Here is a 19,490-nt window from a genome sequence, read left to right as displayed (position 1 = left end):
ATCATGTTCTTGGATTGGAAGAATCAACATTGTGAAAATGACTATACTACCCAAAGCAGTCTACAGATTCAATGCAATCCCTATCAAACTACCACTGGCATTTTTCACAGAACTAGAACAAAAAATTTCCCAATTTGTATGGAAACACAAAAGACCCCGAATAGCCAAAGCAATATTGAGAACGAAAAACGGAGCTGGAGGAGTCAGGCTCCCTGTCTTCAGACTATACTACAGAGCTACAGTAATCCAGACAGTATGGTACTGGCACAAAAACAGAAATATAGATCCATGGAACAGGATAGAAAGCCCAGAGATAAACCCATGCACATATGGTCACCTTATCTTTGCTAAAGGAGGCAGGAATGTACAGTGGAGAAAGGACAGCCTCTTCAATAAGTGGTACTGGGAAAACTGGACAGGTACATGTAAAAGTATGAGATTAGAACACTCCCTAACACCATACACACAAATAAGCTCAAAATGGATTAAAGAACTAAATGTAAGGCCAGAAACTATCAAACTCTTAGAGGAAAACATAGGCAGAACACTCTATGACATAAATCGCAGCAAGATCCTTTTTGACCCACCTCCTAGAGAAATGGAAATAAAAACAAAAATAAACAAATGGGACCTAATGAAACTGCAAAGCTTTTGCACAGCAAAGGAAACCATAAACAAGACCAAAAGACAACCCTCAGAATGGGAGAAAATATTTGCAAATGAAGCAACTGACAAAGGATTAATCTCCAAAATTTACAAGCAGCTCATGCAGCTGAATAACAAAAAGACAAACAACCCAATCCAAAAATGGGCAGAAGGCCTAAATAAACATTTCTCCAAAGAAGATATACAGACTGCCAACAAACACATGGAAGAATGCTCAACATCATTAATCATTAGAGAAATGCCAACAAAACTACAATGAGGGGCTACTCTGGTGGCGCAGTTGTTGAGAGTACACGTGCCGATGCAGGGGATGCAGGTTCATGCTCCGGTCTGGGAAGATCCCACATGCCGCAGAGCGGCTGGGCCCATGAGCCATGGCCGCTGAGCCTGTGCGTCCAGAGCCTGTGCTCTGCAATGGGAGAAGCCACAGCAGTGAGAGGCCTGTGTACCACAAAAAAAGCAAAACAAAAACAAAACTACAATGAGATACCATCTCACACCGGTCAGAATGGCCATCATCAAAAAATCGAGAAACAATAAATGCTGGAGAGGGTGTGGAGAAAAATGAACCCTCCTTCACTGTTGGTGGGAATGTAAATTGATACAGCCACTATGGAGAACAGTATGGATGTTCCTTAAAAAACTACAGGTAGAACTACCATACGACCCAGCAATCCCACTACTGGGCATATACCCTGAGCAAATCATAAATCAAAAAGAGTCATGTACCAAAATGTTCATTGAGCTCTGTTTATAATAGCCAGGACATGGAAGCAACCTAAGTGTCCATCAACAGATGAATGGATAAAGAAGATATGGTACATATATACAATGGAATATTACTCAGCCATAAAAAGAAACAAAATTGAGTTATTTGTAGTGAGGTGGATGGACCTAGAGTCTGTCATACAGAGTGAAGTAAGTCAGAAAGAGAAAAACAAATACTGTATGCTAACACATATATATGGAACCTAAGGGGAAAAAAAAAGGTCATGAAGAACCTAGGGGTAAGACGGGAATAAAGACACAGACCTACTAGAGCATGGACTTGAGGATATGGGGAGGGGGAAGGGTAAGCTGTGACAAAGTGAGAGAGTGGCATGGACATATATACACTACCAAATGTAAAATAGATAGCTAGTGAGAAGTAGCTGCATAGCACAGGGAGATCAGCTTGGTGCTTTCTGACCACCTAGAGGGGTGGGATAGGGAGGGTGGGAGGGAGGGAGACACAAGAGGGAAGAGATATGGGAATATATGTATATGTATAACTGATTCACTTTGTTATAAAGCAGAAACTAACACACCATTGTAAAGCAATTATACTCCAATAAAGAGGTTAAAAAAAACTTTTCAGTTTTTATTGGAATATAGGTCAGCAACAATGCTGTGTTAGTTTCAGATGTACAGCAAAGTGATTCAGTTATACACATACATGTATCTGTTCTTTTTCCAATTCTTCTCCCATTCAGGTTGTCACGTAATATTGAGCAGAGTTCCCTGTGCTATACAGTAGATCCCTGTTGGTTATCCACCCTAAGCATAGCAGTTGTACATGTCAATCCCAAACTCCCTAACCATCCCTCCCCCCACCCTTCCCTCCTGGTAGCCATAAGTTCCTTCTCTAAGTTTGTGAGTGTGTTTCTGTTTTGTAAATAAGTTCATTTGTATCACTTTTTAAGAGTCTGCATACAGGTGATACCTGTCCTTCCTGTTTGATTTACTTCTCTCAGTTTGACAATCCCTAGGTCCATCCATGTTGCTGCAAATGGCACTATCTCATTCCTTTTAATGGCTAATATTCCATTGTATATATGTACCACATCTTTATCCATTCTTCTGTCAATGGACACTTAGTTTGATTCCATGTCTTGGCTATTGTAAACAGTGCTGTAATGAACATTGGAGTGAATGTATATTTTCAGATTATGGTTTTCTCCTGATATATGCCCAGGAGTGGGATTGCAGAATCATATGGTAGCTCTATTTTTAGTTTTTTAAGGAACCTCCACACTGTTTTTCATAGTGGCTGTAGAAATGTACATTCCCACTTACAGTGTAGGACGTTCCCTTTCCTCGACACCCTCTCCAGCATTTATTGTTTGTAGATTTTTTGATGATAGCCTTTCTGACAAGGGTGAGGAGATACCTCATAGTAGTTTTGATTTGCATTGCTCTAATAATTACTGATGGTGAGCATCTTTTAATGTGTTTGTGCCCATCTATGTGTCTTCTTTGAGAAATGTCTATTTAGGTCTTCTGCCCATTTTCTGATTGGGTTGTTTGTTTTTTTGATATTGAGCTGCATGAGCTGTTTGTATATTTTGGAGACTAATCCTTTGTCAGTTGCTTCATTTTCAAATATTTTCTCCTATTCTGAGGTTGTCTTTTCATTTTCTTTATAGATTCCTTTGCTGTGCAGAAGCTTTTAAGTTTAATTAGGTCCCATTTGGTTTTTTTTTTGTTTCTTTGTTTTTATTTTCATTACTCTAGGAGGTGGTCAAAAAAATCTTGCTGTGATGTATGTCAAAAAGTGTTCTGCCTATGTTTTCCTCTAAGAGGTTTATAGTATCTGGTCTTACATTTAGGTTTATTCCATTTTGTGTTTATTTTTGTGTATGGTGTTAAGGAGTATTCTAATATCATTCTTTTACATGTAGCTCTCCTGTTTTCCCGGTACCACTTATTGAAGAGACTGTCTTTTCTCCATTGTATATTCTTGCCTCCTTTGTCATAGATTAGGTGACCATAGGTGCGTGGGTTCTCTGCACTTTCTATCCGGTTTCATTGATCTATATTTCTATTTTGTGCCAGTACCATACTGTTTTGATGACTACAGCTTTGTAGTATAGTCTGAAGTCAGGGAGCCTAATTCCTCCAGCTCCGTTTTTCTTTCTCAAGATTGCTTTGGACTCACTTGGAAGATGGTGGAAGGGTAAGATGCGGAGATCACCTTCCTCCCCACAGATACATCAGAAATACATCTACATGTGGAACAACTCCTACAGAACACCTACTGAATGCTGGCAGAAGACCTCAGACCTCCCAAAAGGCAAGAAACTCCCCACCTACCTGGGTAGGGCAAAAGAAAAAAGAATAAACAGAGACAAAAGAATAGGGACGGGACCTGCACCAGTGGGAGGGAGCTGTGAAGGCGGAAAGATTTCCACACACTAGGAAGCCCCTTTGTGGGCGGAGACTGCGGGTGGTGGAGGGGGAAGTTTTGGAGGTGCGGAGGAGAGCACAGCAACGGGGGGAAGAGGGCAAGGTGGAGAGATTCCCGCACAGAGGATCGGTGCTGACCAGCACTCACCAGCCCGAGAGGCTTGTCTGCTCACCCGCCGGGGTGGGCAGGGCTGGGAGCTGAGGCTCAGGCTTCTGTTGGAGCGCAGGGAGAGGACTGGGGTTGGTGGTGTGTACACAGGCTGCAGGGGGTTAGTGCACCATGCCTAGCTGGGAGGGAGTCCGGGGAAAAGTCTGGACCTGCCGAAGAGGCAAGAAACCTTTTCTTCCCTCTTTGTTTCCTGGTGCTCGAGGAGAGGGGGTTAAGAGCTCTGCTTAAAGAAGCTCCAGAGACGGGTGTGAGCCGCAGGTAACAGCGCGGACCCCAGAGACGGGCATGAGACGCTAAGACTGCTGCTGCCACCACCAAGAAGCCTGTGTGCGAGCACAGGTCACTCTCCACACCCCCTTTCCGGGGAGCCTGTGCAGCCCGCCACTGCCAGGGTCCCGGGATCCAGGGACAACTCCCCCGGGAGAACACATGGCGCGCCTCAGGCAGGCGCAACGTCACGCAGACCTCTGCCGCCGCAGGCTCGCCCTGTACTCCATACCCCTCCCTCCTCACAGCCTGAGTGAGCCAGAGTCCCCGAATCAGCAGTTCCTTTAACCCTGTCCTGTCTGAGTGAAGAACAGACACCCTCCAGCGACCTACACGCAGAGGCGGGGCCAAATCCAAAGCTGAACCCCGGGAGCTGTGCGAACAAAGAAGAGAAAGGGAAAGGTCTCCCAGAGGCCTCAGGAGCAGCGGATTAAATCTCCACAATCAACTTGATGTACCCTGCATCTGTGGAATACCTGAATAGACAACGAATCATCTCAAATTGAGGAGGTGGACTTTGAGAGCAAGATTTATTATTTTTTCCCCTTTTCGTCTTTTTGTGAGTGTGTATGTGTATGCTTCTGTGTGAGATTTTTTCTGTATAGCTTTGCTTTCACCATTTGTCCTACGGTTCCATCCATCTGTTTTTTTTTTTTTTTAACTTAAAAAAAAGTTTTTTTCTTAATAATTCTTTTTTAATTTTAATAACTTTATTTTACCTTACTATATTTTATTTTCTTTTATCCTCTTTCTTTCTTTCTACTTTACTCCCTTTTATTCTAAGCCGTGTGGATGAAAGGCTCTTGGTGCTACAGCCAGGAGTCAGTGCTGTGCCTCTGAGGTGGGAGAGCCAACTTCAGGACACTGGTCCGCAAGAGACCTCCGAGCTCCACGTAATATCAAATGGTGAAATTCTCCCAGAGATTTCCATCTCAACACCAACACCCAGCTTCACTCAACGACCAGCCAGATACAGTGCTGGACACCCTATGCCAAACAACTAGCAGGACAGGAACACAACGCCACCCATTAGCAGAGAGGCTGCCTAAAATTATAATAAGTCAACAGACACCAAAAAACACACCACCAGACGTGGACCTGCCCACCACAAAGACAAGATCCAGCCTCATCCACCAGAACACAGGCACCAGTCCCCTCCACCAGGAAGCCTACACAACCCACTGAACCAACTTTAGCCACTGGAGACAGACACCAAAAACAACGGGAACTACGAACCTGCAGCCTGCAAAAAGGAGACCCCAAACACAGTAAGATAAGCAAAATGAGAAGATAGAAAAACACAGCAGATGAAGGAGCAAGATAAAAACCCACCAGACCTACCAAATGAAGAGGAAATAGGCAGTCTACCTGAAAAAGAATTCAGAATAATGATAGTAAAGATGATCCAAAATCTTGGAAATAGAATAGAGAAAATGCAAGAAACATTTAACAAGGACCTAGAAGAACTAAAGATGACACAAGCAATGATGAACAACACAATAAATGAAATTAAAAATACTCTAGAAGGGATCAATAGCAGAATAACTGAGGCAGAAGAATGGTTAAGTGATCTGGAAGATAAAAGAGTGGAAATAACTACTGCAGAGCAGAATAAAGAAAAAAGAATGAAAAGAAATGAGGACAGTCTAAGAGACCTCTGGGACAACATCAAATGCACCAACATTCGAATTATAAGGGTTCCAGAAGAAGAAGAGAAAAAGAGACTGAGAAAATACTTGAAGAGATTATAGTTGAAATCTTCCCTAATATAGGAAAGGAAATAGCTAATCAAGTTCAGGAAGCACAGAGTCCCATACAGGATAAATCCAAGGAGAAACACGCAAAGACACATGTTAATCAAACTGTCAAAAATTAAATACAAAGAAAATATATTAAAAGTAGCAAGGGAAAAACAACAAATAACACACAAGGGAATCCCCATAAGGTTAACAGCTGATCTTACAGCAGAAACTCTGCAAGCCAGAAGGGAGTGGCAGGACATATTTAAAGTGTTGAAGGAGAAAAACCTGCAACCAAGATTACTCTACCCAGCAAGGATCTCATTCAGATTTGATGGAGAAATTAAAACCTTTACAGCCAAGCAAAAGCTGACAGAGTTCAGCACCACCAAACCAGATTTACAACAAATGCAAAAGGATCTTCTCTAGGCAAGAAACACAAGAGAAGGAAAAGATCTATAATAACAAACCCAAAACAATTAAGAAAATGGGAACAGGAACATACATATCGATAATTACCTTAAATGTAAATGGATTAAATGCTCCCACCAAAAGACACAGACTGGCTGAATGGATACAAAAAGAAGACCCATATATATGCTGTCTACAAGAGACCCACTTCAGACATAGAGACACATACAGACTGAAAGTGAGGCGATAGAAAAAGATATTCCATGCAAATGGAAACTAAAAGAAAGCTGGAGTAGCAACTCTCATATTTGTCAATTCCATGTATAATTTCAAAATTATTGGCTTCCCAGTGACCTGTAATGTAACATAGATATGATTTATATATAAACGTATATCTCCCAGGTATAAACCCTTTCTTAATTCTCCCACCCTGTGGCTTTACTTTTCACTATGTCAATAGTGTCTTGGATAGTCTCATCCACCAGAGGGCAGACAGCAGAAGCAAGAAGAACTACAGTCCTGCAGCCTGTGGGAAAAAACCCACAACCACAGGAAGATAGACAAGATGAAAAGGCAGAGGGCTATGTATCAGATGAAGAAACAAAACCAAACCTCAGGAAAAAAACTAAATGAAGTGGAGATAGGCAACCTTCCAGAAAAAGAATTCAGAATAATGATAGTGAAGATGATCCAGGACCTTGGAAAAAGAATGGAGGCAAAGATCAAGAAGATGAAAGAAATGTTTAACAAAGACCTAGAAGAATTAAAGAAAAAATAAACAGAGATGAACAATACAATAACTGAAATGAAAACTACACTAGAAGGAATCAATAGCAGAATAACTGAGGCAGAAGAATGGATAAGTGACCTGGAAGACAGAATGGTGGAATTCACGGCTGCAGAACAGAATAAAGAAAAAAGAATGAAAAGAAATGAAGACAGCCTAAGAGACCTCTAGGACAATGTTATGTTAAACACAAAAACATTCACATTATAGGGGTGCCAGAAGGAGTAGAGAGAGAGAAAGGACCCGAGAAAATATGTGAAGAGATTATAGTCGAAAACTTCCCTAACTTGGGAAAGGAAATAGCCACCCAAGTCCAGGAAGTGTAGAGAGTCCCATACAGGATAAATCCAAGGAGAAACACGCTAAGACACATAGTAATCAAATTGACAAAAATTAAAGACAAAGAAAAATTATTGAAAGAAGCAAGGGAAAAATGACAAATAACATACAAGGGAACTCCCATAAGGTTAACAGCTGATTTCTCAGTAGAAACTCTACAAGTCAGAAGGGAGTGGCATGACATACTGTGATGAAAGTGATGAAAGGGAAGAACCTACAACCAAGATTACTCTACCCAGCAGGGATCTCATTCAGAATTGATGGAGAAATCAAAAGCTTTACAGACAAGCAAAAGCTAAGAGAATTTGCACCACCAAACCAGCTCTACAACAAATGCTAAAAGAACTTCTGTAAGTGGGAAACACAGAGAAGAAAAGGACCTACAAAAACAAACCCAAAACAATTAAGAAAATGGTAATAGGAACATACATATTGATAATTACCCTAAACGTGAATGGATTAAACGCTCCAACCAAAAGACACAGGCTTGCTGAATGCATACAAAAACAAGACCCATATACATGCTGTCTACAAGAGACCCACTTCAGACCTAGGGACACATTCAGACTGAAAGTGAGGGGATGGAAAAAGATATTCCATGCAAATGGAAATCAAAAGAAAGCTGGAGTAGCAATACTCATATCAGATAAAATAGACTTTAAAATAAAGAATGTTACAAGAGACAACAAAGGACACTACATAATGTTCAAGGGATCAATCCAAAAAGAAGATATAACAATTATAAATATATATGCACGCAACATAGGAGCACTTCAATACCTAAGGCAACTGCTAACAGCTATAAAAGAGGAAATTGACAGTAACGCAATAATAGTGGGGGACTTAAACACCTCACTGACACCACTGGACAGATCATCCAAATAGAAAATTAATAAGGAAACACAAGCTTTAAATGAAACAATAGACCAGATAAATTTAATTAATATGTATAGGACATTCCATCCAATAACAACAGATTACACTTTTTTCTCAAGTGCACATGGAACATTCTCCAGGATAGACCACATCTTGGGTCACTAAATAAAAAAAACTGAAATCATATCAAGCATCGTTTCTGACCACAATGCTTTGAGATTAGAAATCAAGTACAGGGGAAAAAAAAGTAAAAAACACAAACACATAGAGGCTATACAATACGTTACTAAATAACCAAGAGATCACTGAAGAAATCAAAGAGGAAATCAAAAAATACCTAGAGACAAATGACAATGAAAACACGACAATCCAAAACCTATGGCATGCAGCAAAAGCAGTTCTAAGAGGGAAGTTTATAGCAATACAAGCCTACCTCAAGAAATAAGAAAAATCTCAAATGAACAATCTAACCTTACACCTAAAGGAATTAGAGAAAGAAGAACAAACAAAACCTAAAGTCAGCAGAAGGAAAGAAATCATAAAGATCAGAGCAGAAATAAATGAAACAGAAACCAAGAAAATAGCAAAGATCAATAAAACTAAAAGCTGGTTCTTTGAGAAGATAAACAAAATTGATAAACCATTAGCCAGACTCATCAAGAAAAAGAGGGAGAGGACTCAAATCAATAAAATTAGAAATGAAAAAGGAGAAGTTACAACAGACACTGCAGAAATACAGAGCATCCTAAGAGACTATTACAAGCAATGCTATGCCAATAAAATTGACAACCTGGAAGAAATGGACAAATCCTTAGAAAGTATAACCTTCCAAAACGGAACCAGGAAAAAATAGAAAATATGAACAGACCAATCACAAGTAATGAAATTGACACTGTGATTAAAATTCTTCCAACAAACAAAAGCCCAGGACCAGATGGCTTCACAGGTGAATTACATCAGATATTTACAGAAGAGCTAATACCCATCCTTCCCAAACTCTTCCAAAAAATTGCAGAGGAAGGAACACTCCCAAACTCATTCTCTGAGGCCACCATCACCTGACACCAAAACCAGACAGAGATACTACAAAAAAAGAAAATTACAGACCAATATCACTGATGAATATTGAAGTAAAAATCCTCAACAAAATACTAGCAAACTGAATCAACAACACATTAAAAGGATCATACACCATGATCAAATGGGATTTATCCCAGGAATGCAAGGATTCTTCCATATACACAAATCAATCAATGTGATACACCACGTTAACAAATTGAAGAATAAAAACCATATGATCATCTCAATAGATGCAGAAAAAGCTTTTGACACAATTCAACACCCTTTTATGATAAAAACTCTCCAGAAATTGGGCATAGAGGGAACCTACCTCAACATAATAAAGACCATATATGACAAACCCACAGCAAACATCATTCTCAATGGTGAAAAACTGAAAGTATTTCCTCTAAGATCAGAAACAAGACAAGGATGTTCACTCTCACCACTATTACTCAACATAGTTTTGGAAGTCCTAGCCATGGCAATCAGAGAAGAAGAAGAAATAAAAGGAATACAAATTGGAAAAGGAGAAGTAAAACTGTCACTGTTTGTAGATGACATGAGACTATACATAGAGAACCCTAAAGATGCCTCCAGAAAACTACTAGAGCTAATCAATGAATTTGGTAAGTTGCAGGTTACAAAATTAATGCACAGAAATCTCTTGCATTCCTATACACTAATGATGAAAAATCTGAAGGAGAAATTAAGGAAACACTCTTATTTACCATTGCAACAAAAAGAATAAAATACCTAGGAATAAACCTACCTAAGGAGACAAAAGACCTGTATGCAGAAAAGTATAAGACACTGATGAAAGAAATTAAAGATGATACAAACAGATGGAGAGATATACCATGTTCTTGGACTGAACGAATCAATATTGTGAAAATGACTATACTACCCAAGCAATCTACAGATTCAATGCAATCTCTATCAAATTATCAATAGCATTTTTTACAGAACTATAACAAAAACCTTATAGTTTGTATAGAGACACAAAAGACACCCAATAGCCAAAGCAGTCTTGAGGGAAAAATACGGAGCTGGAGGAATCAGACTTCCTGACTTCAGACTATACTACAAAGCTACAGTAATCAAGACAATATGGTACTGGCACAAAAACAGAACCATAGATCAATGGAACAGGATAGAAAGCCCAGAGATAAACCCACGCACCTATGGTCAACTAATCTATGATAAAGGAGGCAAGGATATACAGTGGAGAAAAGCCAGCCTCTTCAGTAAGTGATGCTGGGAAAACTGGACAGCTACATGTAAAAGAATGAAATTAGAACACTCTCTAACACCACACACAAAAATAAACTCAAAATGGATTAGAGACCTAAACATAAGACTGGACACTGTAAAACTCTCAGAGAGAAACATAGGAAGAACACTCTTTGACATAAATCACAGCAAGATCTTTTTTGATCCACCTCCTAGTGTAATGGAAATAAAAACAAAAATAAACAAATGGTACCTAATGAAATTTAAAAGCTTTTGCAAAGCAAAGGAAACTACAAACAAGATGAAAAGACAACCCTCAGAATGGGAGAAAATATTTGCAAATGAATCAACGGACAAAGGATTGATCTCCAAAATATATAAACTGATCATGCAGCTCAATATTAAAAAAACAAACAACCTAATCCAAATATGGGCAAAAGACCTAAATAGCCATTTCTCCAAAAGAGACATACAGATGGCCGAGAAGCACATGAAAAGCTGCTCAACATCACTAATTGTTAGGGAAATGCAAATCAAAATTACAGTAAGGTATCACCTCCTACTAGTCAGAATGGCTATCATCAGAAAATCTACAAACAACAAATAATGGAGAGGGTGTGGAGAAAAGGGAACCCTCTTGCACTGTTGGTGGGAATGTAAATTAATACAGCCACTATGGAGAACTGTATGGAGGTTTCTTAAAAAACTACAAATAGAATTACCATATGACCCAGCAATCCCACTCCTGGGCATATACCCAGAGAAAACCATAATTCAAAAAGACACATGCACCCCAACGTTCATTGCAGCACTATTTACAATAGCCAGGTCGTGGAAGCAACCTAAATGCCCATTGACAGACGAATGGATAAAGAAGATGTGGTACATATATACAATGGAATATGACTCAGCCATAAAAAGGAACGAAATTGGGTCATTTGCAGAGACGTGGATGAATCTAGATACTGTCAGACAGAGTGAAGTAAGTCAGAAAGAGAAAAACAAATATCGTATATTAACGCATATATATGGAACCTAGAAAAATGGTACAGATGACCGGTTTGCAGGACAGAAATTCAGACACAGATGTAGAGAACAAACGTATGGACACCAAGGGGGGAAGGTGGCGGGGGTTGGTGGTGTGATGAATGGGGAGATTGGGATTGACATATATACCTTAATATGTATTAAATGGATAACTAATAACCTGCAGTATAAAAAAATAAATAAAATAAAATTCAATAATTCAAAAAAAAGTGTCCTGTGTAATCAGAATTTCATCTTTATTCATATATACACAACAAACATTTAATGTAGATCAATTTATGCATTATTATTGATGGTTAGTGCTTTGTATATTTTGTATAAAATTGTTTTCCCAATGTTAAATGTATAAAGAAATTCTCCTATATCCAAAGTTTTAAGTTTTTACCTTTAAATTAATTAATTTGAGGTATAGTGTTAAATAGTCAAGTTTCATCTTTATTCACATATACTCAACAAATTTTACTATAAATTATTTTCATCATTATTAATCATTTTGAACTCATTTTTTGTTTCCATTATGTTTTTACTCATGATTCATTTGGCCCTTGAACAGCGTGGGAGTTTAGGGGCATCGGCACTTCACCTAGTGGAAAATCCAAGTATAACTTATAGTTGGTCCTCTGTTCTGTGGTTTTGCTACCAACAATGGGTAGTGTAGTACTCTAGTGTTTACTACTGAGAAAAAGCCATGCATAAGTGGAACTGTCCATTTCAAATGCCTGTTGTTCAAGGATCCTCTGTATTTAGCAGTCTATTTTGTTAGTTTTAAAAATATAAGGATTTTCTGCTCATATTCTTGTTATGAAATTCTAACTTAAACTCATTGTGGTCTATGAAAAATGATGCATCATTTTAATCCTTTAAACATTTTTGAGACCTACTCTATGGCCTAATCTATGGTCAACATCTATATGTGCTTGTAAAGTGTGTAATCTGCCTTTGTTGGGTAAGATGTTCTATATGTGTTCGTTTTTTCATCAGCTATTCATAACTTCTATAACATTACTAATCAATTTATAAGATGTACTTTAAAATCTTCTCGAATGACTATGAAGACATTTCTTCCTGAGTAGCATCCACTCACTGCTGCTGTTGAAAATTCTCCCTTTGCTCTGCCATGCATTTGAAAGTGTGTAATCTATTTTACTCTACTCGTCCTTAAGATTTCTGCTGTTTCTTTATAATATTGATTTCTAGGTATAGATTTCTCTTCTGTATTCTGCTTGAGATTTATTGGTATTTTTTTAACCTCTAACTGCATTTTTGTCATCAGTTTTAACAAAATCTCAACCACTATCTCACTATATATTACTTTTCTCCCCCATTCTCTCTCTCTTCTTCTAGAACTTTAATTCAATATATGTTCAACCTTCTAATTCTACTGTTTTCTATATTTTTATCTTTATGCCTGTCTGTGCTCTATTTTTTTTTTTTTTTTTGCGGTATGCTGGCCTCTCACCGCTGTGGCCTCTCCCGTTGCGGAGCACAGGCTCCGGACGCGCAGGCCCAGCGGCCATGGCTCACGGGCCCAGCCGCTCTGCAGCATGTGGGATCCTCCTGGACCGGGGCACGAACCCATGTTCCCTGCATCGGCAGGCGGACTCTCAATCACTGCACCACCAGGGAAGCCCTGTGCTCTATTCTTGACAATTCTTTCTGAGCTATTTCAGGTTAGTAATTCTATTTTCATCTTTGTCTAATCTGTTATTAACTTTATTCACTGTGACTTTAATTTTGGTGTTTTCATATTTCTCACTTTTAGAAGTTGTATTTAGGTCTTTTTCAGATGTCATTTTTTTAAGGTTAATGTTCCCCGGAGTGCTTTTTTTTTTTTTCACACACACACACACACACACACTGTATTTTATTTTTACAAGAGGTAAATAAACTGACACCAAGCATTGTAAATGGATGACCACAACAAAAGCAATAATGATTGCAATTACCAAACATGAAACACACTATGTCATAATATTGACATTCAGTCCAAGAATCCTCCACTGGAACAGCTCCTTTACTTTGCAGTAAAAATTGATTTGTATATTTTTTGCCTCTGAGTCCTTGTGAGATTTTTTTTTTTATTATTCAAACAGAAAGTCACAAAAATTATAATCATCCTCATCAGTTCACTCAGTCCCGTGTAATTAATTTTTTTTCATCTTGATCTTTTGTTAGCACTTTTATGAATTCATCAGTTTTCCATTAGAGTTCTGAAAATGCTTATTCATTCAGTTCAGCAGTATAGTCAGTTACCAGAAACCTGTACTTTTCAGAGTCTTTTCTATGAATTCCTTGAAGATGAAACCCTTTTATAGGAACATATTTGCAAAAGCATCGAGTACACCCAGAACTGTCTGTAAATGACAAAAGACTTAAAAATGACCACGGTTAAAGATTTGGTGAAAGTTCATAATAATGCAATTGACAAGGAAATTTAGTAATTTCTGAGATATACATTTTAAAGTAATAACTAGAATTATGACATAACATGGGAGTGCTTTTAAAGCTTGTTTTTATTTCAGCATAATTTTTTTTGCAATCTATATTTTATTTTACTAATAGTATTATCCCAATAATTAAAGTATTTTTTCTCTTATCTATTGTTTATTAGTCATGGTGTCTTATATCTTTGCTTGCTTGTTGATCTGTTTATATTTGACTATATGTTTGTCATTGTACTTGAAAAACAATATTTAGGTGTAATTCAAACACTGGAATTAAGTGAATTTCCTCTACATTTGCATTTGATTTTGCCAGGTACTTTAGCAAACAGTCCATAACAACATTAATCGAAGTTCAAGGTATGAGAGTCCATGAAAGTCCAGTACTATTTCCATCTTTCATGAAATTACATGCAAGCACTTGCCCATTAACTCTTCTTTGTTACTTTGAGTGTGTAAACTTTTCAGTTCCCAGCTTATTTGAGGAGGGTTTGACTAGACCTGCTTGTGTGGGTCTTGGTCTTTGATTTGTTTTTTTTTAATTTCTTTTATTTTTTAAATTTTATTTATTTTTTATTTTTTTAACATCTTTATTGGAGTATAATTGCTTTACAGTGGTGTGTTAGTTTCTGCTTTATAACAAAGTGAATCAGCTATACATATACATATATCCCCATATCTCCTCCCTTTTTGATTTCTATACCTCTCACTTTATATGCTCATTAAAACAGAAGTTTGAATTTTGTGGGTTCAGCAAATTTCCACAGAACAGTAGTAACTGTCTAACTGGACACCCATTATTCCTTCAGTTTGGGCCTGGTATTCACTCCTACATTTGCATTTCTTCAAGGCTTTTAAGGTTTTTAGCCATTTTAAACAGGTTTCTTTCGGTTGTTTTTGGTGGGAAGATGGGCATGAAATCCTAGTCACTGTTAATGAAATCCCTTATCTACATCTCTATTAAGATCATTGGGAGCATATATATTTGACTCCCATTTCTTCGCATGCTACTCTTTATCCTTTACTTTGTAAAAAAGTTACATTAAAGTTTTTAAAATAAAATAAAGTGTTGTAAAACTTTAATCAACAATAAATTAAAATTACCCAGATGCTAAGGCACTAATAAAGCTGTTATACTATTTTCGTTTCTTTTCCCCTGTTTTCTGCATATTACTTTTCAGATGCATGAAGAAATTTCATGAGGTTGCAGTCATAAACCATGCATTAGAGGAAGGATTAAGTTCTTGGCAGCTCTGAAAATAAGCTATAACCTGTGTATATTTATACATAGGGAGAGGATCCTTAATTTTATAACATTTTCAAGTGGGCTTATCATAATCCATAAAAGACTGAGAATTGTATTAGCTTTCAATTCTGATACTTTTGCAAAAAATTTACTATATTGTAGTGCTTTCTATGCCAACAGAGAAACTTTGAAGTATTGTGAAAACTGTCTCACAACCCCTTGTGTTTCTCTGCAGGACTCTGCCGTGCCTTTCTCTCAGTGATGAATGCCTGGGTCCACTTCTTCATGTGTTACGGGGAGCACAGCAGTGACGTACCTCCTTCTTAGGAGCTATCACCCCCGGGGCAGAGATGGGATTAGGTTGATGGGACTCTTATACCATGGATGAATAGGATTTGAGATGTTTTTCCACCAGGGTCTGATGGCTTGCAACAAAATCAAGTCACTAGGCCTTTTCTGCATGCAGAGAACCTTCTGGGACATAAAGGCCTTTGCCTTGAGTAGGAAGCAGGAGAACAGAAGTCGTCCACAGTGTCAGGATTTCACTGAGAGTTTGCTGGGGCTCAAGAGACCTGAGAGCATAATGGTCAGTGGAGAGCCTCATTCTTCCCTTTCCTTTCTCTGGCAGTGCCCTCCACACACTCAGGAGAGACAGCTACACAGTCTGCATGACAACTTCTAGAAAGAAGTGGGAGCAGCAAGGGTCTCAACAGGGGGCTAAGACCAAAGGGTGAAGACATGCAGGCTCCAGTCAATGAGGGAGAGGAAGGAGGAAATAGAGAGCTCCCAGCTTTGATGCTTGTAGGGATTATTGAATTAGGTGGGTTTGAGGTTCTGGGACACAGTGACCCTGTCCCCATCCCTGTTGCCCTGGGTTCCCATTTCCACGGCCAGTAATGACTCAGCAGCTGTGCAGAATATTGCGCTGAAGCCTTGGGTTACTATATTCCCCCACATCACTGGCAGTTAGTGGGCAAGCCTCTTGGGCAGCCTTGGGTGATGAAACCTAGCACAGCAGCAGGAGAATGGGAATGCAAATTCTCAAGCCCCCACCCTCACCCTTCCTTCCTCTTTCAGGGGCTCAAAGTCTGGCAGGAGGAAGACCAGCAGCAACTGACTGGGCAGACTTCCCAGGACGATGCAGCCACTCCTGCTCCTGGTGGTCCTTCTCCTGCCTCCCAGGGCTAGGGCAGGTGAGTGACCGTCCCCATCCTCAGAGGCCAACCCCATCCCATAGACTCTGGAGCCAGACCACTCAGGCACTCCCTAACCCTGTATCATTGGGCAGCTTGTATGAGTTCAGAGTTCCTCAGCTCCATCATCTATAAAACAGGAATTATGTCAGGCCTACCTCAGAGAGCTGACATGAGAGTTAAATGACTTAGTGTACATAAAATTCCTGGAGTCGTCCTGGCACGTACTACTTGCTATATAAACATGCTCTCTGAACTCATTCTGCAGCTCCTGTGGCAGAGCCTAGGAGATAAAGATACAGCAATAGCAGGCCCGCCGGCTCATCCTTAGAGCCTTAAATTCATGAGCTGCCCGTGAGCTGGACTCACAGGGATCTGGAGACTCCCTGAGGAAGAAAGTAGCACGGGACTGCAGGGAGAGGCTGCTCAGAGGGCTCCGGATCTGCCATCCCCACAGCAGAGGAACCTTCCTCATTATGGGAGGCTGCAGCTGGCCTTGCCTTCTGGGGAGGTGGGAGGGCGCTGAGGCTGGGATGGGGAGCCAGCGGCGTTTCCTGCAGACTCCTGGAGCCTCCCCCAAGGCTGGTGCCCTGCAGACCCAGTTCTCATGAACCACCAGCTTCTCCGGCCCGTGTAGCACCTCTCCTGCCTCGCCATCTTCTAACATTTCTGGAGCCACCAAGCCGAAGCCCACACACCTGTCAGTGCAGAGATAAGTGCCTAATGCTTCCTTCCAGGGCAGATCATCGGAGGCCAAGAGGCCAGGCCCCATTCCCACCCTTACATGGCATATATTCAGATCCAGAGACCAGGGTATCTGACCACTTGTGGGGGGTTTCTGGTGCGAGAAGACTTTGTGATGACAGCAGCTCAGTGCTCGGGAAGGTGAGTCACTAAGGGGCTTCTGGGCACCAGCAGAGCAGGTCCAGAAGATTTCATGAGAGGAGCCATTGAAAGCAGGGTTCCAGCAATAAAGGGGTGAAAAAAGAGCAGCTAGGGCTTGGGGAGCAGGGAGCAGGCCATTGTAAATGGGGAGAAAGGAGGACCTGATCAAAAAGAGCAAGATGGGGAGATGGAAGGCACGCATTGGGGCTCAAAATATGAATTCAAGCTCCTTTTTTATTGTAGGGGAGGCCAAATATAAGGTCACTGAGTTTCCTACCACCCACAGCTCAAGGCTGTGGAGACCAAGGGCATAGAGCCCAGTGCCAGAGCCCTCCTGTCCCCACCTCCCTTGGCTGAGGTCTCGCCACCCTGGGCTGTCACGTGACCTGCATCGGGGAGTGCAGTTCCTGCAGCTCAGACCTACTTCTAGGCTCCCTTTCCTTTGCAGACAAATAAGTGTCATCCTGGGGGCCCACAACATCAGCAGGTTGGAAGGGATTCAGCAGCGCATACCGGTGCTCAGAGCCATCCCCCACCCCGGGCACAATCAGCAGAAACAGAATGACATCATGTTACTGCAGGTACCGACCCTCTGGTACTTCACCCGGGCGGCTCCCTCCCAGCTTGGGGGACCAGGGAGGGGGAAGCCGAGCAGACTCCCAGGGTGGTGGTAGGCATGGGGTGAGCATGGCATAGACAGTCCCTGAGTGCCTGCATGCTTCCTGCCAGCTGAGAAGCAGAGTCAGACGTAATCAAGCTGTGAGGCCGGTGGCTCTGCCGCAGACCCAGGAGAGGCTGAGTCCTGGGACCCTGTGCACCGTGGCCGGCTGGGGCCGTCTCGGCCTGAACAGGAGAACAGACACGCTCCAAGACGTGCAGCTGACAGTGCAGAGGAATGGGGAGTGCCGTAGACGCTTCATGTTCTACACTGGCCGAACACAGATTTGTGTGGGCGACCCAAGAGAGAGGAAATCCGCCTTCCAAGTAAGACCACGGGCATCTGCCGACACTGTCCGAGACAAAGGGACGTGGGCAGACTGGGCAGTGGGGACAGACTACATCCCCATGGCCTCAGTCTGGGGCCCAGAGCAGAGTGAGGTGGGGGACTTTTCCCCGTCAATCCGGTCTCTGGGGGAATAGCAGGTGCACCAGACACAGGGCGTACATGTGCAGCGTTTTCCTGGGGCCGGTGAAGGTACCTTGGCCTGGGTTGTTCTGTAGAATAACCATAGCCAGGGCTGAAGCCCAGTGATGGAAAAATCCAGAAGCTCGACTTCTGCTGCCCCTCCGCCTCCCATCTCACACACAGCCAGCAGTGGAAGGAGCCCACCCACGCCTGTTTTCTCTGAGGGAGGGCCATAGGGCCTCAGGAGGGGGGAGGCCTGGAGAATGGAGGCCCGGCTTAGTGTCCCTTCCTCTGCTTGCCCACAGGGGGACTCCGGTGGCCCCCTTGTGTGTAACAACGTGGCCCAGGGCATCGTCTCCTACGGAAACAACTTTGGGACTCCTCCAGCAGTCTTCACCAGGATTTCCAGCTTCCTGCCCTGGATACGGAGAACGATGAGACGCTTCAAAGAGTGGGGGCTGGAGTGACACCCCCTGTCACTGACTCCCCTTCTCTGGGGCAGAGCCCAGATCCAGGGCGGTTCCCAGAGCCTTAACAAACATCCACATCTAGAGTGGAAATAACCGATTCCTCATTTGTTCATTAAACATGATTCAATACGCAGCAAATGTGTGCCAGGACTGAGTGTGAGCTCCTCCAGGAAAATGGGGTCTCTTCCCCAGGACAAGTGAATCCCCGTCGCCCCCATCCTGGGAGTCAGGGTGAGCTTCTTCTCTCCTCCAAGCCATGCATTCCTCCATCTCCCCTCCACCCGCTCTGGGGAGTGATGGAAGGACCTATCTCTCCCCAGAGTAAGGCTCCTTATTCTCCACCCTACCAGAGACTCTCCTTTAGGTATTAA

The 19,490-nt window shown here is 41.4% G+C and overlaps 1 protein-coding gene across 2 annotated transcripts; it reads left to right on the top strand.

Annotated features, from left to right (window-relative positions):
- Positions 1 to 13,376: 13,376 nt before the first annotated feature.
- LOC115852173 (cathepsin G-like) lies at positions 13,377 to 19,219 on the top strand. 2 transcript variants are annotated; one of them, XM_060293599.1, is made up of 7 exons: positions 13,377 to 13,428; positions 15,681 to 16,265; positions 16,523 to 16,638; positions 17,376 to 17,523; positions 17,972 to 18,104; positions 18,253 to 18,507; positions 18,955 to 19,219. In XM_060293599.1, exons 3-7 carry the CDS (start codon positions 16,584 to 16,586, stop codon positions 19,114 to 19,116), a joined length of 753 nt encoding a protein of 250 aa, XP_060149582.1. In that variant the 5' UTR covers positions 13,377 to 13,428; positions 15,681 to 16,265; positions 16,523 to 16,583; the 3' UTR covers positions 19,117 to 19,219. The 2 variants fall into 2 exon arrangements, with proteins under 2 accessions (XP_060149582.1, XP_030710552.2); XM_030854692.2 differs by lacking the exons at positions 13,377 to 13,428; positions 15,681 to 16,265 and having other exon boundaries at positions 16,283 to 16,638.
- The last annotated feature ends 271 nt before the right edge of the window (positions 19,220 to 19,490 follow it).

Source organism: Globicephala melas, chromosome 2, assembly GCF_963455315.2.
Source record: "Globicephala melas chromosome 2, mGloMel1.2, whole genome shotgun sequence".
NCBI lineage: Eukaryota > Metazoa > Chordata > Mammalia > Artiodactyla > Delphinidae > Globicephala > Globicephala melas.
The sequence above is the reverse complement of the archived record's forward strand: the minus strand, read 5'-3'. Positions and strand labels throughout refer to the sequence as shown.